General features: G+C 37.1%; 1 protein-coding gene across 29 annotated transcripts in view; it reads left to right on the top strand.

Annotated features, from left to right (window-relative positions):
* The window catches only part of LOC131348884 (neurexin-1a-like), a 326,295-nt gene that overhangs the window by 97,857 nt on the left and 203,407 nt on the right, over positions 1-25,031 (top strand). For 28 of the 29 annotated variants that reach the window (XM_058384112.1, XM_058384111.1, XM_058384099.1 and 25 more), the window contains one exon: positions 21,218-21,601. In XM_058384112.1, the coding sequence (XP_058240095.1) occupies positions 21,218-21,601 (384 nt within the window). Of the gene's footprint in view, positions 1-12,626; positions 13,005-21,217; positions 21,602-25,031 lie in introns of those variants that run through there. The other variant, XM_058384102.1, reaches the window with a different exon arrangement.

Here is a 25,031-nt window from a genome sequence, read left to right as displayed (position 1 = left end):
TTCAGTTCCCCATTGATTTAATAACCGTGTTGTGAGCTCATGCACAAATTCATTAAATTCAGAAAAATAAAACTCACCTTTCAGTTAGTAACAGCATCAGATAAAAGGAGGAAGAGTTAGGGTGTGTTTGTTACAGCTGCAGTGGCTGAGCTTAGTTTGTGTTGTGGGTGTGGCTTACTGTCAATCAACTGTTGAAAGAGCTTGGTAATTTACAGTTCGTTGGAGTTTATCAGCATGTAGATGTGAAGAAAACCGGCAAATATTTAGACATTACTTTACTAAATGATCGATGCTAGCTGTTTTCCCAGCATAAATATTGGCATAACGTTTGGACTGAAATGATGAAGTTACTGACAATGAATCTGAGCTTTGGTGAATAAACAGCGTTTATAATGTCTGATATAAATCTGGCTAGTTATTCAGTGAAAGTTCTCGTATAAACTGCTTTGCCAGGCGTCTTAATCTGAGTGTTAGTTTTAATCGTGTTACACACAGCCTGTGAGCGTTGTCCTCGAAAACACAGCAGTGCAACCTAATCCTTTCCCAAACACTCACAGGACGAGAATCGCAGTTGTCACACACTCTCTCGAGTATAATGCCACCTCTGATGTTCTCTAAACCTGAATATCAGAATAATCCCAGTCCAAACCCTGAGAGCTAACAATTCCAGTCCAAGCAACATGCTGAAGCCTGAGCATGTCCTCCACTACCTAACCCCGAAGCGAATAACGCTTGGTGAAGCCTTATTAAAGATTAATAGATTCTATTGCACATTAAGTTTTAATAAATTCTATTTCAGTGCTTGTGCAAGTATCAGACGATTAAAGGCGAGCGCTCTGCATTCTGATCGACATCGCTGATCCCCTCGCACTCCAAATCTAGTTTTTTTTCCCACCTCCTCGTTTTCCCAATCCCCCTATCTCGTTCCACATCTCGTCCATTTTGTTCAGCTTCTTTCCCTCCCTTCTCCTTCTCTCTTTTTCTCTCTCTGCCTTGCGTTGCTATGGAAACGAGAGCCGATTTCCTCCGAGGACCGAGCCTGTTACCGTGCCGACTGAGATGCAGGATAATGCAATCGGCTGTTTTTTTTTCTCTCTCTCTTTTTTTCCTTTCCCCTCTCGCCTCAAATCCGTGACCCGGGTGTGAGCGCTTCGCCCACGCTGGAGCTCAGTAGACGCCCGATGGGATACAGCCGGCAGGTGGATCACGAAACGCTCGACAAACGCTCCAAGTCATCAGCGGCAATATCGAAACAATTCAATAAGCAGCCCAGGCAGGCGTCGGAGGCACGCCCAGTTTTATAGCTTCCACCCTTTATAATGCACTGAAGCTCCTGACAGCATGAACTCACACGCAGCACAGGCGATTTGTCATGTTCATCCCTCGTCGTCCCTCTGAATGTTATGAATAGTTCCATTTATCATGCTTTATCAAATCGGAGACGTCGAGAGCGCTTGGGAAGAATGCCACCTGCATAATTTACTCATTATAGTCCCAAAGGATAGGGAACATAGAAAATTCAGAGTATTAAAGCAAAAGTGTCAGGTCCAAGAGTGTGGAGGCTGTGTAGATCAAATCTGAGGGGATTTTTAGATGAAGCAAACTATGGGATGCCATTGGAGGACAAATCTCTGATGCTATTAATTAAAAAAAATATCTCTTGTATCCTTTCATGCAAATGATCATCAAATTCCTGCCTTGTCTTTTCAGATTTTCTTTAATTTTTGTGTTACATCATGTTACATTTGTCAGTATGGAGGAAAAAAAACAGTTTGTGAGTAACTATTCACACTCAAGTCACAAACTCTGAATACGGATAAGAATAAACATGTATGTGAAGTAACCAAGCAACTGGAAATAATCTGTTTTGTGTTTATTTATATCTTCTCAATCCATTTCTGTATGACTAGCTGTTAGCATTTTCAAAATGGCCGCCGAGCGAGCCGCCTTTACCAGAAAGGCTTTGGCTTAAGCTCTACTTCAGTGTGTGTTGATGTTATCCAGGTCTCGGTTAGCTGTGTGTGAACCTTGTGCTGTTCGTTCTGGGAGCTTTCTCTTTTGATTAATAATGCATCAGATGAAAGTAACATTTAAAACAGCCGTCCCGTGAGTGTGTGAGTCTCAGAGTGTGTACTGTGTTGGGTTTTTTATCTCCGTGTCACGGGGTTTATGAATCCCCTCAGTAGCTGCTGAGCTCCAGAGTAAAGGCTGGTGAGAGACTGGCATCAGTGGCAGGGGAGGTGTGGAAATAATTTAACAAACTATTAAATACTACTACTATTACTACCACTGCAACTTCTATCACTACTACATCTACTATTAATACTAATACTACTGCCATTACTGCAACTACTAAAACTAATATTACTACTACTAGTACTGCTACTATTACTGCTTCTATTACTAACACTAATACTACTACCACTTCTGCTACTACTAAAACTAATCGTACTATCATTACTACTACTCCTGCTGCTTCTGTACTACCATTACAACTAATACTAATACAACTAATACTATTACCAATACTACTAGTACAACTACTATTTTTAATACTAAAACTACTGCTACTATTATTACTAATTCTATTACTGAAACTTTTACAATTTCTACTACTGCTCCTAATACTGCTTCAGCTACTAATACTATTACAACCACCACTACTACTACTGCTCCTAATACTGCTTCAACTACTAATACTATTACTACCACTACTACTACTGCTCCTAATATTGCTTCAGCTAGTAATACTATTACAACCACCACTACTACTGCTCCTAATACTGCTTCAACTACTAATACTATTACTACCACTACTACTACTGCTCCTAATATTGCTTCAGCTAGTAATACTATTACAACCACCACTACTACTGCTCCTAATATTGCTTCAGCTATTAATACTATTACTACCACTACTACTACTACTGCTCCTAATACTGCTTCAGCTACTAATACTATTACAACCACTACTACTACTGCTCCTAATACTGCTTCAGCTACTAATACTATTACTACCACTACTACTACTGTTCCTAATACTGCTTCAGCTACTAATACTATTACTACCACTACTACTACTGCTCCTAATACTGCTTCAGCTACTAATACTATTACTACCACTACTACTACTGCTCCTAATACTGCTTCAGCTATTAATACTATTACTACCACTACTGCTCCTAATACTGCTTCAGCTACTAATACTATTACTACAACTACTACTACTGCTCCTAATACTGCTTCAGCTATTAATACTATTACTACTACTACTGATCCTAATACTGCTTCAGCTACTAATACTACTACTACTACTACTACTATTGCTCCTAATACTGCTTCAACTACTAATACTATTACTACCACTACTACTACTGCTCCTAATATTGCTTCAGCTAGTAATACTATTACAACCACCACTACTACTGCTCCTAATACTGCTTCAGCTACTAATACTATTACTACCACTACTACTACTACTGCTCCTAATATTGCTTCAGCTAGTAATACTATTACAACCACCACTACTACTGCTCCTAATATTGCTTCAGCTATTAATACTATTACTACCACTACTACTACTGCTCCTAATACTGCTTCAGCTACTAATACTATTACTACCACTACTACTACTGCTCCTAATACTGCTTCAGCTACTAATACTATTACTACTACTACTACTACTGCTCCTAATACTGCTTCAGCTACTAATACTATTACTACCACTACTACTACTGCTCCTAATATTGCTTCAGCTAGTAATACTATTACAACCACCACTACTACTGCTCCTAATATTGCTTCAGCTATTAATACTATTACTACCACTACTACTACTACTGCTCCTAATACTGCTTCAGCTACTAATACTATTACTACCACTACTACTACTGCTCCTAATATTGCTTCAGCTACTAATACTATTACAACCACCACCACTACTACTGCTCCTAATACTGCTTCAACTACTAATACTATTACAACCACTACTACTACTGCTCCTAATACTGCTTCAGCTACTAATACTATTACTACTACTACTACTACTACTGCTCCTAATACTGCTTCAGCTACTAATACTATTACTACCACTACTACTACTGCTCCTAATACTGCTTCAGCTACTAATACTATTACTACCACTACTACTACTACTGCTCCTAATACTGCTTCAACTACTAATACTATTACTACCACTACTACTACTGCTCCTAATATTGCTTCAGCTACTAATACTATTACAACCACCACTACTACTGCTCCTAATACTGCTTCAGCTACTAATACTATTACAACCACTACTACTACTGCTCCTAATACTGCTTCAGCTACTAATACTATTACTACCACTACTAGTACTGCTCCTAATACTGCTTCAGCTACTAATACTATTACAACCACTACTACTACTGCTCCTAATACTGCTTCAGCTACTAATACTATTACTACCACTACTACTACTACTGCTCCTAATACTGCTTCAGCTACTAATACTATTACAACCACTACTACTACTGCTCCTAATACTGCTTCAGCTACTAATACTATTACTACCACTACTACTACTGCTCCTAATATTGCTTCAGCTACTAATACTATTACAACCACCACTACTACTGCTCCTAATACTGCTTCAGCTACTAATACTATTACAACCACTACTACTACTGCTCCTAATACTGCTTCAACTACTAATACTATTACAACCACTACTACTACTGCTCCTAATACTGCTTCAACTACTAATACTATTACAACCACTACTACTACTGCTCCTAATATTGCTTCAGCTACTAATACTATTACAACCACTACTACTACTGCTCCTAATACTGCTTCAGCTACTAATACTATTACAACCACTACTACTACTGCTCCTAATACTGCTTCAGCTACTAATACTATTACTACCACTACTACTACTGCTGCTCCTAATACTGCTTCAGCTACTAATACTATTACTACCACTACTACTACTGCTCCTAATACTGCTTCAGCTACTAATACTATTACAACTACCACTACTACTACTGCTCCTAATACTGCTTCAGCTACTAATACTATTACAACCACTACTACTACTACTGCTCCTAATACTGCTTCAGCTACTAATACTATTACTACCACTACTACTACTGCTCCTAATACTGCTTCAGCTACTAATACTATTACTACCACTACTACTACTACTGCTCCTAATACTGCTTCAGCTACTAATACTATTACTACCACTACTGCTCCTAATACTGCTTCAGCTATTAATACTATTACTACCACTACTACTACTACTGCTCCTAATACTGCTTCAGCTACTAATACTATTACTACCACTACTACTACTGCTCCTAATACTGCTTCAGCTAGTAATACTATTACTACTACTACTACTACTGCTCCTAATACTGCTTCAGCTACTAATACTATTACAACCACCACTACTACTACTGCTCCTAATATTGCTTCAGCTACTAATACTATTACAACCACCACTACTACTACTGCTCCTAATACTGCTTCAGCTACTAATACTATTACTACCACTACTACTACTACTGCTCCTAATACTGCTTTAGCTACTAATACTATTACTACCACTACTACTACTACTGCTCCTAATACTGCTTTAGCTACTAATACTATTACTACCACTACTACTACTACTGCTCCTAATACTGCTTTAGCTACTAATACTATTACTACCACTACTACTACTACTGCTCCTAATATTGCTTCAGCTACTAATACTATTACAACCACCACTACTACTACTGCTCCTAATACTGCTTCAGCTACTAATACTATTACAACCACCACTACTACTACTGCTCCTAATACTGTTTTAGCTACTAATACTATTACTACCACTACTACTACTGCTCCTAATACTGCTTCAGCTACTAATACTATTACAACCACCACTACTACTGCTCCTAATACTGCTTTAGCTACTAATACTATTACTACCACTACTACTACTGCTCCTAATACTGCTTTAGCTACTAATACTATTACTACCACTACTACTACTGCTCCTAATACTGCTTCAGCTACTAATACTATTACTACCACTACTACTACTGCTCCTAATACTGCTTCAGCTACTAATACTATTACAACCACCACTACTACTGCTCCTAATACTGCTTTAGCTACTAATACTATTACTACCACTACTACTACTGCTCCTAATACTGCTTTAGCTACTAATACTATTACTACCACTACTACTACTGCTCCTAATACTGCTTTAGCTACTAATACTATTACAACCACCACTACTACTGCTCCTAATACTGCTTTAGCTACTAATACTATTACTACCACTACTACTACTGCTCCTAATACTGCTTCAGCTACTAATACTATTACAACCACCACTACTACTGCTCCTAATACTGCTTTAGCTACTAATACTATTACTACCACTACTACTACTGCTCCTAATACTGCTTTAGCTACTAATACTATTACTACCACTACTACTACTGCTCCTAATACTGCTTCAGCTACTAATACTATTACAACCACCACTACTACTGCTCCTAATACTGCTTTAGCTACTAATACTATTACTACCACTACTACTACTGCTCCTAATACTGCTTCAGCTACTAATACTATTACTACCACTACTACTACTGCTCCTAATACTGCTTTAGCTACTAATACTATTACTACCACTACTACTACTGCTCCTAATACTGCTTCAGCTACTAATACTATTACTACCACTACTACTACTGCTCCTAATACTGCTTCAGCTACTAATACTATTACAACCACCACTACTACTACTGCTCCTAATACTGCTTCAGCTACTAATACTATTACTACCACTACTACTACTGCTCCTAATACTGCTTCAGCTACTAATACTATTACAACCACCACTACTACTACTGCTCCTAATACTGCTTTAGCTACTAATACTATTACTACCACTACTACTACTGCTCCTAATACTGCTTCAGCTACTAATACTATTACAACCACCACTACTACTACTGCTCCTAATACTGTTTTAGCTACTAATACTATTACTACCACTACTACTACTGCTCCTAATACTGCTTCAGCTACTAATACTATTACTACTACTACTACTACTACTACTACTGCTCCTAATACTGCTTCAGCTACTAATACTATTACTACCACTACTACTACTGCTCCTAATACTGCTTCAGCTACTAATACTATTACTACCACTACTACTACTACTGCTCCTAATACTGCTTCAGCTACTAATACTATTACTACCACTACTACTACTACTGCTCCTAATACTGCTTCAGCTACTAATACTATTACAACCACCACTACTACTACTACTGCTCCTAATATTGCTTCAACTACTAATACTATTACAACCACTACTACTGCTACTGCTCCTAATATTGCTTCAGCTACTAATACTATTACTACCACTACTACTACTACTGCTCCTAATACTGCTTCAGCTACTAATACTATTACTACCACTACTACTACTGCTCCTAATACTGCTTCAGCTACTAATACTATTACTACTACTACTACTACTGCTCCTAATATTGCTTCAGCTACTAATACTATTACAACCACTACTACTGCTACTGCTCCTAATATTGCTTCAGCTACTAATACTATTACTACCACTACTGCTACTGCTCCTAATACTTCTTCAGCTACTAATACTATTACTACCACTACTACTACTGCTCCTAATACTGCTTCAGCTATTAATACTATTACTACCACTACTACTACTACTGCTCCTAATACTGCTTCAGCTATTAATACTATTACTACCACTACTACTACTACTGCTCCTAATACTGCTTCAGCTACTAATACTATTACTACCACTACTACTACTGCTCCTAATACTGCTTCAACTACTAATACTATTACAACCACTACTACTACTGCTCCTAATACTGCTTCAACTACTAATACTATTACTACTACTACTACTACTACTGCTCCTAATACTGCTTTAGCTACTAATACTATTACTACCACTACTACTACTGCTCCTAATACTGCTTCAGCTACTAATACTATTACTACCACTACTACTACTGCTCCTAATACTGCTTCAACTACTAATACTATTACAACCACTACTACTACTGCTCCTAATATTGCTTCAACTACTAATACTATTACAACCACTACTACTGCTACTGCTCCTAATATTGCTTCAGCTACTAATACTGTTACTACCACTACTACTACTACTGCTCCTAATACTGCTTCAGCTATTAATACTATTACTACCACTACTACTACTACTGCTCCTAATACTGCTTCAACTACTAATACTATTACTACTACTACTACTACTACTGCTCCTAATATTGCTTCAGCTACTAATACTATTACAACCACTACTACTACTGCTCCTAATACTGCTTCAGCTACTAATACTATTACAACCACTACTACTACTGCTCCTAATATTGCTTCAGCTACTAATACTATTACTACCACCACTACTACTGCTCCTAATACTGCTTCAGCTACTAATACTATTACTACCACTACTACTACTGCTCCTAATACTGCTTCAGCTATTAATACTATTACTACCACTACTACTGCTCCTAATACTGCTTCAGCTACTAATACTATTACAACCACTACTACTACTGCTCCTAATACTGCTTCAGCTATTAATACTATTACTACCACTACTACTACTACTGCTCCTAATACTGCTTCAGCTATTAATACTATTACTACCACTACTACTGCTCCTAATACTGCTTCAACTACTAATACTATTACAACCACTACTACTACTGCTCCTAATACTGCTTCAACTACTAATACTATTACTACTACTACTACTACTACTGCTCCTAATACTGCTTCAACTACTAATACTATTACTACCACTACTACTACTGCTCCTAATACTGCTTCAGCTACTAATACTATTACTACCACTACTACTACTACTGCTCCTAATACTGCTTCAGCTATTAATACTATTACTACCACTACTACTACTACTGCTCCTAATACTGCTTCAACTACTAATACTATTACTACTACTACTACTACTACTGCTCCTAATATTGCTTCAGCTACTAATACTATTACAACCACTACTACTGCTACTGCTCCTAATATTGCTTCAGCTACTAATACTATTACTACCACCACTACTACTGCTCCTAATACTGCTTCAGCTACTAATACTATTACTACCACTACTACTACTGCTCCTAATACTGCTTCAGCTATTAATACTATTACTACCACTACTACTGCTCCTAATACTGCTTCAGCTACTAATACTATTACAACCACTACTACTACTGCTCCTAATACTGCTTCAGCTATTAATACTATTACTACCACTACTACTACTACTGCTCCTAATACTGCTTCAGCTATTAATACTATTACTACCACTACTACTGCTCCTAATACTGCTTCAACTACTAATACTATTACAACCACTACTACTACTGCTCCTAATACTGCTTCAACTACTAATACTATTACTACTACTACTACTACTACTGCTCCTAATACTGCTTCAACTACTAATACTATTACTACCACTACTACTACTGCTCCTAATACTGCTTCAACTACTAATACTATTACAACCACTACTACTACTGCTCCTAATACTGCTTCAACTACTAATACTATTACAATCACCACTACTGCTACTGCTCCTAATATTGCTTCAGCTACTAATACTATTACTACCACTACTACTACTGCTCCTAATACTGCTTCAGCTACTAATACTATTACTACCACTACTACTACTGCTCCTAATACTGCTTCAGCTACTAATACTATTACTACCACTACTACTACTGCTCCTAATACTGCTTCAACTACTAATACTATTACTACCACTACTACTACTGCTCCTAATACTGCTTCAACTACTAATACTATTACTACCACTACTACTACTGCTCCTAATACTGCTTCAACTACTAATACTATTACTACCACTACTACTACTGCTCCTAATACTGCTTCAACTACTAATACTATTACTACTACTACTACTACTGCTCCTAATATTGCTTCAGCTACTAATACTATTACAATCACCACTACTGCTACTGCTCCTAATATTGCTTCAGCTACTAATACTATTACTACCACTACTACTACTGCTCCTAATACTGCTTCAACTACTAATACTATTACTACCACTACTACTACTGCTCCTAATACTGCTTCAACTACTAATACTATTACAACCACTACTACTACTGCTCCTAATACTGCTTCAGCTACTAATACTATTACAACCACTACTACTACTACTACTGCTCCTAATACTGCTTCAACTACTAATACTATTACTACCACTACTACTACTACTGCTCCTAATACTGCTTCAGCTACTAATACTGTTACTACCACTTCTGCATCTGCCATTGCTGCTATTTTAATACTAGTACTACTATTACAACCAGCAATACTAGTACTGCTACTAATACTACTACTACTACCATTACCACTGCTAAGACTAATACTTCTTTTACTATTACTCATACTGATACTACTACTACTAAAAATAATAAAGAATAGTAATATTAATACTGCTATTATTACTATAATTAATACTTTAATTACTTCTACTGCTACAAATATTCATACTAACGCTACTGATACTATATACCATTAAACCAATACTGTTATTACTGTACATTCTACTACTACTACTACTACTACTACTACTACTATTGAAACTACTTTTACTCATGCTAATACTACTACTACTACTCCTAATAATACTTCTATTATTACTTACTACTTCTAATACTCTACTACTTATAATACTGTTATTACTATACATTATATTATATGTTATTATTATTATTATTATTATTATTATTATTATTATTATTATTACCATCTCTGAAGAACAGCCTTTAACTTGTGTTTTTGGAAGTCTACCCTCATCTCTCTGCCTTTTCCTTGCAGTTCTCCTGCTGCTTTTCTCAAGTGAAATGTGCAAAAACAAGTTTGAGTAATGTTTTATTTTCAGCCATAAAGCCCCAAAAACAGTTTCCCCTGAGAGCTGAGCGATGCGCCGCTGGAGACGACGCGAAGATCCGAGCAGCCGCTTCACCCGCGGCTACTAGGAATTGCTTATAAATGGTGCCAAATTCAGTCAATATCAGTACAGGACACAAAAACTGTCAGAAAGCGTGACGCTGAAATGGACAGCGGTGGGAAAGGTGTTAAACGGTGATGCAGAAAGAAAAACAAACAGTGTGACAAAGCCGATCTAAAACAACATGGATTCCGCAGATAAAAAGCAATGCTAGCTTCACTTCTCGCCATAACATAACATCCACTTTCATCTCTCTACTTAGCATCTAGGTTAGCCGAGTCCGGCGTTTCGACTCGGAGAGTATTAGTGAAATCCAGTTACATGAAGCCTGGTGTGTGTGTGATTTGGTTACAGGCGAGGAGAAAAACTGCCGCGCTCTCACTTAGCAAGAGACCGCGGGAAGGCTTCCGAGTCGTACGTCTAATCGAGCATGGCTGATACGCAACATATGACGCTACTAACCTCATTTATCACACACACACACACGTTAAACTTCAATCACTGCTCATAGATAAAGAACAAAAAAATACTGTCTTCAAATAAACAACTTCAGAAACACAATTCTTTTTTCAAAATACTGTTATAAAATAAAATATGTAAAATTTTAAAAATTTTAATTACAAATGCAATCTGTTTTTTTTTTTTTACCTTAAATGACTTTCTTGCTAGCATATATTTATGAAATAAAATATTTAGCTATTTATTAAATATAGGTAACATATGCTAGAAATAAAAGATACTAGAAATAAAACTAGAAATAAAAGATTAGCCTGGAAAAAGAGTTAAAAACTAGATAAATAAAATCAATGTGTTTTAAAAAATTAAAATGAAAAAAAAACTGATAAATTATTTTCACTGTCCATTTTATATATAACAATTAAATTTTAAAAAGTTTTTTCCCCCTATAACCACGTACCCAAATTGTTTTATTCCTCTTATACCACACCAATTTTAATTCAGAGTTTTATAAAAACAAAAATTATTTAAAAAATTATGTATCATTATTTATCCATTTATTAATTTATTTTTTTATTCTTGTTGTTTATATATTTATTTATTTTTGTTTCTTTAATACTCATAATGCTTGCCATGAATATAACCTCTTACATCAGTTTTTTTTTTTAAATAGCACACGATGATAACAGTGCTGCTATAACAGACATAATACGTTTGTAACATGTTTATAACATGTTATGATGCAGGATCCAAGTCATTAGGGGAATATTTCTTCTTCTAAAAGCAAGCTCATGGAAGGGATTAAAAATCATTTCCTTGAGCTCAAAACAAAAACAAACTCTTCAATGTTTGTACTTGAATTTGTGAAGATCATTTTAATTTAAAGTTTAAAGAGTTTTTCTCTTTAATCAAATCCCATTTCTTGTGTTTGTAATATTTTTTAATAAAGACTTTTTATTTATTACAATTTTATTACAATCGTATTGTGCTAAAGCTCCTAAAAGTAATCATGGTGTATCAGTGTTCTGTATACTCTGAGCAGCTTCCTGCTTTTTTTTTTGCCATCTTTATAGTAAATTAAACTTCAGCCTCCATTATTTCTCCTCTTTGCTGCAGATTTGCGATCTATTGGTTTTTCAGAAACTAGCTGGAGCTGCAGATTGTTTCTAGTGGCAAAGATGAATAGTTGCTTATGGTGGTGTGTTTGAGAATGAGAGAGGTGAAATGTGCACCCTCTGCACCGTGTGGGCCCTTAGAGCCCGAGCCAGAGTGTGAGAAAGTTCCTAGGTAATGAGCTTGATGGAGTGAGCTCGTTAGTCGCTGCCTGGGGAGGGCGTGACTGCTTACGGACACCGAGCTCCTGCCAAAAGCCGGACATCATCACGTACCCACCAGCTGTGTGCGCTCTGGCCGGGTTCAACGGCAGGATAACCAGGAGTCCAGATCCAGATGTTTATGTTTGGTAAAAGCTGTTTGTGCTTCTTCAGCTGCTGAATGTTCCTCATCATTTCTACACTACACTACAACACAAAATTACACTTCTACACTACACTACACTACACTTCTACACTACACTACACTACACTACACTTCTACACTACACTTCTACACTACACTACACTACACTACACTTCTACACTACACTTCTACACTACTCTACACTACACTTCTACACTACACTACACTACACTTCTACACTACACTTCTACACTACACTACACTACACTACACTACACTTCTACACTACACTTCTACACTACACTACACTACACTTCTACACTACACTACACTACACTACACTACACTACACTACACTTCTACACTACACTACACTTCTACACTACACTACACTACACTTCTACACTACACTTCTACACTACACTACACTTCTACACTACACTACACTACACTTCTACACTACACTACACTACACTTCTACACTACACTTCTACACTACACTACACTTCTACACTACACTTCTACACTACACTACACTACACTTCTACACTACACTACACTACACTTCTACACTACACTACATTACACTTCTACACTACACTACACTTCTACACTACACTACACTACACTACACTTCTACACTACACTACACTACACTACACTACACTACACTTCTACACTACACTACACTACACTACACTTCTACACTACACTACACTACACTTCTACACTACACTACACTACACTACACTTCTACACTACACTTCTACACTACACTACACTACACTACACTTCTACACTACATTACACTACACTATACTACACTACACTACACTACACTTCTACACTACACTTCTACACTACACTTCTACACTACACTACACTACACTACACTACACTACACTACACTACACTACACTACACTACACTTCTACACTACACTACACTACACTACACTACACTACACTACACTTCTACACTACACTACACTACACTACACTTCTACACTACACTACACTACACTACACTACACTACACTTCTACACTACACTACACTACACTTCTACACTACACTTCTACACTACACTACACTACACTTCTACACTACACTACACTACACTACACTTCTACACTACACTACACTACACTACACTTCTACACTACACTTCTACACTACACTACACTACACTACACTTCTACACTACATTACACTACACTATACTACACTACACTACACTACACTACACTACACTACACTACACTTCTACACTACACTACACTACACTACACTTCTACACTACACTACACTACACTACACTACACTTCTACACTACACTACACTTCTACACTACACTACACTTCTACACTACACTACACTACACTACACTTCTACACTACACTACACTTCTACACTACACTACACTTCTACACTACACTACACTACACTTCTACACTACACTACACTTCTACACTACACTTCTACACTACACTACACTACACTACACTTCTACACTACACTACACTACACTTCTACACTACACTACACTTCTACACTACACTACACTACACTTCTACACTACACTACACTACACTACACTTCTACACTACACTACACTTCTACACTACACTACACTACACTACACTACACTACACTACACTTCTACACTACACTACACTACACTACACTACACTACACTTCTACACTACACTACACTACACTTCTACACTACACTTCTACACTACACTTCTACACTACACTACACTACACTACACTTCTACACTACACTACACTACACTACACTTCTACACTACACTTCTACACTACACTACACTACACTTCTACACTACACTACACTACACTACACTTCTACACTACACTTCTACACTACACTACACTACACTTCTACACTACACTACACTACACTTCTACACTACACTAAACTACACTACACTACACTACACTTCTACACTACACTAAACTAAACTACACTACACTACACTTCTACACTACACTACACTTCTACACTACACTTCTACACTACACTACACTACACTTCTACACTACACTACACTACACTTCTACACTACACTACACTTCTACACTACACTACACTACACTACACTACACTACACTTCTACACTACACTACACTTCTACACTACACTACACTACACTACACTTCTACACTACACTACACTACACTACACTACACTACACTACACTTCTACACTAAACTACAGTACACTACACTACACTTCTACACTAAAATACAGTACACTACTTCACTACACTACACGACACTACACTACACTACATTACACTACACTACACTACACTTCTACACTACACTTCTACACTACACTACACTACACTTCTACACTACACTACACTTCTACACTACACTACACTACACTACACTTCTACACTACACTACACTACACTACACTACACTTCTACACTAAACTACACTACACTACACTACACTTCTACACTAAACTACACTACACTTCTACACTACACTACACTACACTACACTACACTTCTACACTACACTACACTACACTTCTACACTACACTACACTACACTTCTACACTAAACTACACTTCTACACTACACTACACTACACTTCTACACTAAACTACACTACACTTCTACACTACACTACACTACACTACACTTCTACACTACACTACATTACACTACACTACACTACACTTCTACACTACACTACACTACACTTCTACACTACACTACACTTCTACACTACACTACACTACACTACACTTCTACACTACACTACACTACACTACACTACACTTCTACACTACACTACACTACACTTCTACACTACACTACACTACACTACACTACACTTCTACACTACACTACACTACACTACACTACACTTCTACACTACACTACACTTCTACACTACACTACACTTCTACACTACACTTCTACACTACACTACACTACACCTCTACACTACACTACACTACACTACACTTCTACACTACACTAAACTACACTACACTACACTACACTACACTACACTTCTACACTACACTACACTTCTACACTACACTAAACTACACTACACTACACTACACTACACTTCTACACTACACTACACTTCTACACTACACTACACTTCTACACTACACTACACTACACTACACTACACTACACTACACTACACTACACTTCTACACTACACTACACTTCTACACTACACTACACTACACTACACTTCTACACTACACTACACTACACTTCTACACTACACTACACTACACTACACTTCTACACTACACTACACTACACTACACTACACTACACTACACTTCTACACTACACTACACTACACTACACTACACTTCTACACTACACTACACTTCTACACTACACTACACTTCTACACTACACTACACTACACTTCTACACTACACTTCTACACTACACTACACTTCTACACTACACTACACTACACTACACTTCTACACTACACTACACTACACTTCTACACTACACTACACTACACTTCTACACTACACTACACTACACTTCTACACTACACTACACTTCTACACTACACTACACTACACTACACTTCTACACTACACTACACTACACTACACTTCTACACTACACTTCTACACTACACTACACTACACTTCTACACTACACTACACTACACTACACTACACTACACTTCTACACTACACTACACTACACTACACTACACTACACTACACTTCTACACTACACTACACTACACTTCTACACTACACTACACTACACTTCTACACTACACTACACTACACTTCTACACTACACTACACTACACTACACTTCTACACTACACTACACTACACTACACTACACTACACTACACTTCTACACTACACTACACTACACTTCTACACTACACTACACTACACTACACTTCTACACTACACTACACTACACTACACTTCTACACTACACTACACTTCTACACTACACTACACTACACTTCTACACTACACTACACTACACTTCTACACTACACTACACTACACTACACTACACTACACTACACTTCTACACTACACTACACTACACTACACTACACTTCTACACTACACTACACTTCTACACTACACTACACTACACTTCTACACTACACTACACTACACTACACTACACTACACTTCTACACTACACTACACTTCTACACTACACTACACTTCTACACTACACTACACTACACTTCTACACTACACTTCTACACTACACTACACTTCTACACTACACTACACTACACTACACTTCTACACTACACTACACTACACTACACTTCTACACTACACTACACTACACTTCTACACTACACTACACTATACTACACTACACTTCTACACTACACTACACTTCTACACTACACTACACTACACTACACTTCTACACTACACTACACTACACTACACTACACTACACTTCTACACTACACTACACTTCTACACTACACTACACTACACTTCTACACTACACTACACTACACTACACTACACTACACTACACTACACTACACTTCTACACTACACTTCTACACTACACTACACTTCTACACTACACTACACTACACTTCTACACTACACTACACTACACTACACTTCTACACTACACTACACTACACTACACTACACTACACTTCTACACTACACTACACTACACTACACTACACTACACTACACTACACTACACTTCTACACTACACTACACTACACTACACTACACTACACTACACTACACTACACTACACTTCTACACTACACTACACTTCTACACTACACTACACTACACTTCTACACTACACTACACTACACTACACTACACTTCTACACTACACTACACTACACTACACTTCTACACTACACTACACTTCTACACTACACTACACTACACTACACTTCTACACTACACTACACTACACTACACTACACTACACTACACTTCTACACTACACTACACTTCTACACTACACTACACTACACTACACTACACTACACTTCTACACTACACTACACTACACTACACTACACTACACTACACTACACTACACTACACTTCTACACTACACTTCTACACTACACTACACTTCTACACTACACTACACTACACTACACTACACTTCTACACTACACTACACTACACTACACTACACTTCTACACTACACTACACTACACTACACTACACTTCTACACTACACTACACTACACTACACTACACTACACTTCTACACTACACTACACTACACTACACTACACTTCTACTCTACACTACACTACACTACACTACACTTCTACACTACACTACACTACACTACACTTCTACACTACACTACACTACACATCTACACTACACTACACTATACTACACTACACTACACTACACTTCTACACTACACTACACTACACTACACTACACTACACTTCTACACTACACTACACTATACTACACTACACTACACTACACTTCTACACTACACTACACTACACTACACTACACTACACTACACTTCTACACTACACTACACTACAGTACACTTCTACACTACACTACACTACACTTCTACTCTACACTACACTACACTACACTACACTACACTACACTACACTTCTACACTACACTACACTACACTACACTACACTACACTACACTACACATCTACACTACACTACACTATACTACACTACACTACACTACACTTCTACACTACATTACACTACACTACACTACACTTCTACACTACACTACACTATACTACACTACACTACACTACACTTCTACACTACATTACACTACACTACACTACACATCTACACTACACTATACTACACTACACTACACTTCTACACTACATTACACTACACTACACTACACATCTACACTACACTACACTATACTACACTACACTACACTACACTTCTACACTACACTACACTACACTACACTACACTTCTACACTACATTACACTACACTACACTATACTACACTACACTACACTACACTTCTACTCTATACTACTCTACACTACACTACACTACACTACACTACACTTCTACAGTACACTACACTACACTACACTACACATCTACACTACACTTTTCTATGCTACACTTCTCCACTTCTCTACACTAATCTACACTACACTACACCACAGTACACATCTACAATGCACTTCTATACTTCACTTCTACACCACACTTCTACACTACACTACATTTCTACACTTCTACACTTCACTTCTACACTACACTACACTTCACTTCAGATAGATAGATAAAAAGATGATAATAGTATGATGATAACAGATGGTGATAATAATAATAATAATAATAATAATAACAACAACAACAATAATAATAACAATAATAATAATAATAATAATAATAATAACAACAACAACAACAACAATAATAATAACAATAATAATAATAATAATAATAATAATAATAACACCAACAATAATAATAATAATCATAATCATATTTTGTTTGCAATTAAAATATTTGTTGAGGGTTATTTTTTTCCATTTGGTTTTATTTTTTCTTTCGGTGTATCAGTTTTTATAACAGTTTTTTTTTCATTTTGTATGATTTCATTTTCATTTTCTTACTCATTATTATTACATCTCCACTTTTTCTGTTCATTTATTTATTTTCTCCTCTATTATCCATATATCAATACAGACATGCAGCATATAAATACTTCTGTAATTACATTTATATAATTGAAAGTGTGAAGTGGTGTGTGTGTGTAACCAGCAGTCCTTGGAGACGAATGACTCTACTTCAAAGCCACTTGAAAAGTAGTGCATCTCGACACATTGCCATGACAATAGCATGCTTTCAGCCCACGTGAAAGTGATTATTTTCTCTCTGAGGGGCCGTGTGAGGACGGTCCAGCTGCTCAGTGTATCTGCCTTATAGATCACCAGCTGCGGTTGCAGGCTTTTAACTAAAGATCCACTACAGCCAGAGAGTCGAGCTAAACGATCCGTCATACACCAACCAACCTGCAGGCCAGATCCTGACCCGAGCCTCCCTTCTGCTTCGCTTTACAGTCTGGTCATGCTCATGAGTGTTCACTACAACCTGGGAATTAACAAAAGAACAAATTTACACAGCTGAGAGATGATATAAACAAGAGGGAGTGGCTTTCAGTGTAAAATATACCTTATTATATTTTTATACCATAAATAGGAATAATATGAATCATATGATTCACAGATTTATCTTAGTATTCATTTAGAAAATAAATGTGAAAAAAAAATCATATTTAAATTAAAAATATTTAAAATATTATTTATAAATATATAATTAATATATTTTAAATATTTTTAAAATAAAACAATATATATTAATTTTATATTATATATAAAAATAAAAAAGGAAAATCACTTGAATATATAATATATAATAAAATGTTTATTTTAAAAAAAAATATATATATTTGTTTGCAATTAAAATATTTGCTGTTTTTTTAATCACTCTTTTTAAATACTTTTTTTTTTCTTTTTTCTTTTGGTGTATTGGTTTTTCTAAAAAAAAATTATTTTCATTTAGTGTTATTTCATTTTCTTACTCATTATTATTATTATTATTATTATTATTATTATTATATCTCTTTTTTCTGTGGAAATAAAATAAACAAATCATGTTTAGAAAACACAAAAACAAGAACACACTGGTTGTGGTGGATGTGATTCGTGTAAAATGCTACATGAACAAATCCCACATGTGAAGTTCAGGATTTCTGTCCGAGTTTTCCCTATGGAACGCTTCTAAAAGGATAATGAGTCAAGTTCTGGTGAAATAATCGATTCTCTACGTCGTTCTGGTCTTTTTATTGCACTGGCCGCGGGAAATAAAGGAAGATTCAGAGCATGTCGGCGGAAGACAGCAAATTACTCCCACTTCACGCCACTGCGCTTCAATACAAAACGCTCATTTATAATTAAGAAAAACATGCCACAGTGTTTAGTCAATACACCGAGTGACTCTGCATCGACGCAAAACACTAATTAAACATATTTTTGTCTGTATCGACTTTCTTATTAACTTCACCGATATTTTCAGACCTGCTTCTGCTGCACTGAAATGTTCTTTGCTCCATTTTGTGGGGGTTTTTTTTCCCTTTAAATGACACTGACGTCGTCTCCGTTCTCAGGTACGATTTCGGTAAACACGGTCCGAACGCCCTACCAGGCTCCGGGCGAGAGTGAGATCCTTGACCTGGATGATCACCTGTACCTCGGTGGTCTTCCCGAGAACCGAGCCGGTCTGGTGTTTCCCACCGAGGTCTGGACGGCGCTGCTGAATTACGGCTTCGTGGGCTGCGTACGTGACCTCTTCGTCGACGGCCAGAGCAAAGACGTCCGGCGCATGGCTGAGGTCCAGAAGGCGGTGGGGGTGAAGCCGTCCTGCTCTAAGGAAGCACCCAAGCAGTGCCTGAGTAACCCCTGTCAGAACAACGGCATCTGCAGAGAGGGATGGAATCGCTACGTGTGCGACTGTGCCGCTACCGGGTTCCTGGGTCGTTCTTGCGAGAGAGGTGAGAGATTTTTTACTCTTTATTCAGTTTCTTGTGGACATGACCTATCATTAGTCCTGATTAGAAACTGTGATATAATGTTTAGCAATGCTTTTGTGTAAAGTTTCATTTACCTGTTAAATAATCAGCTTCATACTAGCTTTACTGTACTCACCAGAGGAACTAGTGATTTTTGTTTTCAATCTTTTTCATTTTTTTCTTTTTAATTAAATTTAAAACAATGATAAACCCATATTTATGAGTTTTTCTTCCAAACAGTCAATGGGAACTAATTGGAAACCAAATTTAGGAGAGAAAGTGGTAGCTTAGTCGGTAAGGTGTTGGACTACTGATCATAAGGTTGTGAATTTGAAGCCCAGCTCCACCAAGCTGCCACTGCTGGGCCCCTGGTTACAGGTCAGCTCTAAAAAGAGTTACACAGAGTTTGGAAAAACACGTGTTATTAAAAAAATGTTTTTTAAAGAGCATAATATTTAGCATTTTGGTAAAGAAACATGTTTTCTTCTGCATATAAATTGTCCAGATTTTAAAAAAAATAAAAATGGCATAATTTTATTATCGTAAAAAACAAAAATTGATGTCGAATTGGTAAAAAAAAAAGTGTTAGGTTTAGAATAAGGACTGAGATATCAATTCAGCTTGTTATTCCTGAACACTTTTATAAGAAAATGAACAAAAAGATCCACACACACACACACACAGCTTTTCTGCCTTCTCTGCTTTCATATGATATCGTCTGATTATCTCCGTTAGTGGACATAAAAGTAGCAGGTCTAGCATTTAATTCACTGTAATCGCTTGTGGTAGACCTTTAATATGTTAATTATGTCATTGGATGCACATTTGTCCAGTTTATATTCTGCATGAACAGTCTGTTAATGATCTGAAAATAGAGCCCAGGAGCTTAAAACATATTGGAGACGTAAAGCGCTTCGTCATGAGAGACAAGGCTTTCAGGGAAAAGACACCAGCGAGCGTATGGCTTTCTGACAGGAACCGTCTGTTCTCGCTGCGGAGGCGGGACGTGCCGTTTTTTTTTTTTTTTTTTTTTTTCTGCGATGGGAATCTTCTCACTACAAAGAAAGCCACAGGAAGTGACATATTTATACGCCGGTTTAACCTGGTAGACTGGTGATATGGCTGGGACCTTTGTATCTGATTGGCTGGAAGGTATAATCAATAAATCTAAAAAAAATGTAATCACATATCTGTATCGATCTTACTGGGTAACCATGGCAACCGGATATTAAACTAGGCCTACTGTATATTTACACTGTTTGCACAAGAAACGCTGCGAAACAGATTTTCTTTAGGCTGCGAGTGCATGGTTTGTTGAACGTTGACCGAACGTTGAAAGAACGTTCAGCTTTGTGTGTATTTGATCCTGAGCCTCTTTTCCAGATTAGTGGTGTACTTGTCGTACAGTGTCCAATCACAGAGGAGGACACGGTATCTGGATGTGAGGTATATATGGACGGCTTGGTATGAAGTGCTTACGGAATCTCGTTAAGCTTTATAGCAGCTGGTTTGTTAGCGAGGTCAGATTTCTCACTTCTAAAAACTGGTGACCCTGTGAACTGGGCTGTCATGGTGCTGATCACGTGTGTGGAAAAATCTGGACCTAATTGGGAGGTTTTTCAAACGTCTTTTGGGTGTGTGTGTGTGTGTGTGTGTTGTCCCTGGGAGTGTAATTAGACAGAGTTCTTTCCCGCGTGGCTGATGTGTGCCTGAGAGGCGATATCTTCTCAACCTGGCCTGTGTGCACGGTGCCAGATGTTGCTGTTTATTGTAATTGCGTCTCCTCGCAGGCGTAGCTCGACTTGGAGACAAACAGCGGGTTCGCACTGCTGCTGCTGCTGCTGTTTCATTTGCTTTTGTGTTCGGCTTCATCTCCTCCGATTTGTATGGAGCCGAGGAGCGAGAGTTTAAATTGCCAAGCCGTTTTGCTTGAGCTCCAGTGCGGATCTCAGGCACGTGATTGATGGTTTTTGTTTTTTTGTTTTTTTTTCCAAATGTCATGCTTGAGTGTGAACATATGAACTGTCAGATTGAGACTTTGCCATTTAGCATGATGGGTTACAAAGGAGATAAATATTCTAGATTATTAAATATATATATATATTTATATAAGGTGCCTGTCTAATGGGTATAGCTGCATAATATATGAGTAAACTTTTACCAATTTTTGTTTTGGACACAGAGTTAAAGAATTCAAGAGAAATAAACATATACACACATATTCTTTTTTTAAAAAAAAAAAAACATTTTAAAGGTATTCAGACATTATTTATTTATTTATTTATTTATTTATTTATTTATTTATTTACATTTTCTATATCTTTATTGTTTTTGCCTGAGCATAGTTTACTCTATTTCTGTTTTTGATTGCAAATCTATATTTATTCTATTTTATATTCTACTCTATTTATTTATTTATTTTCTATATATTTATTTTCTTGCCTGTGATAATCATTCTTTATATATATAATTTTTTTTTAATTTAATTTATTTATGTATTTATTTACATTTTCTATATATTAATTTCTTTGCCTAAAATAGCACTTGATGCAGTGTAATGGAAGATTCTAGGACACTACTGATTTATTTATAATCTTATAGTCTGTTGCTGATATTGGGCTCGAGTGTCATTCAGCCCTGTGCACAGGATTGGGGTTAAATATTCACTCCATGCATTAAAATCTTCTTTAAAAAAAATATTTTAAAAAATGACCCCCTGCACACACACTCAGGCTGAATCCCAAAAAGAATCCAGCTTAAAATTTTTCCAAGTTTTTTGCTCCATCAGAACATGATTCAGAGACTTTACTGGCACAGAGGTCTACTGACACGGTCCAATCTTGAAATATGCTGGAAGATACTTTTTTGATGTAAGCTACGCGCACAAGCATGAAAAATTCATTTCAAGGCCCCTGGAGGAAAATTTGAACAGCAGTGGACCACTACAGGAACACAATATCGCTTGTATATAATAAATCTGACCCTCTTCCATTAAATCTGACACTGTTGTGGATCATTTTATTCGTTTTTTCTGCAGCGCTTTGCAAGATTTTCCAAAAAGGTACGATGGTTCCTCAGTGCAGTTAGTCAGCTTCCGTATGGCGCGGTCCTGACAGGCCAGCCATGGCGGAATCCCGATCGGTCTGAGAGACGGATACCAGCACGTCGCCAGCGACATTTATAATGTAAATAGCCTGGGCTTATTCCGGGAGTCAGCTTTCTGTCCGCTCGCTTTATCACATCGGGTTTGTGGGTTTGTTTGCTCCTCTGTAATGTAATACATGTCTATAAGATTCCTCCAGATGCTCGGGGTGAAAAATGACTGCTGGAATATGGAGCGTTGAGTGTCGGCTCTTTTGTAATGGATTTGTCTCACAGATGCCTGATGATAAACCTGCAGCTTCTGTAATGA

The sequence above is a fragment of the Hemibagrus wyckioides genome, linkage group LG29 (genome assembly GCF_019097595.1).
Source record: "Hemibagrus wyckioides isolate EC202008001 linkage group LG29, SWU_Hwy_1.0, whole genome shotgun sequence".
Classification (NCBI taxonomy): domain Eukaryota; kingdom Metazoa; phylum Chordata; class Actinopteri; order Siluriformes; family Bagridae; genus Hemibagrus; species Hemibagrus wyckioides.
The sequence above is the reverse complement of the archived record's forward strand: the minus strand, read 5'-3'. Positions and strand labels throughout refer to the sequence as shown.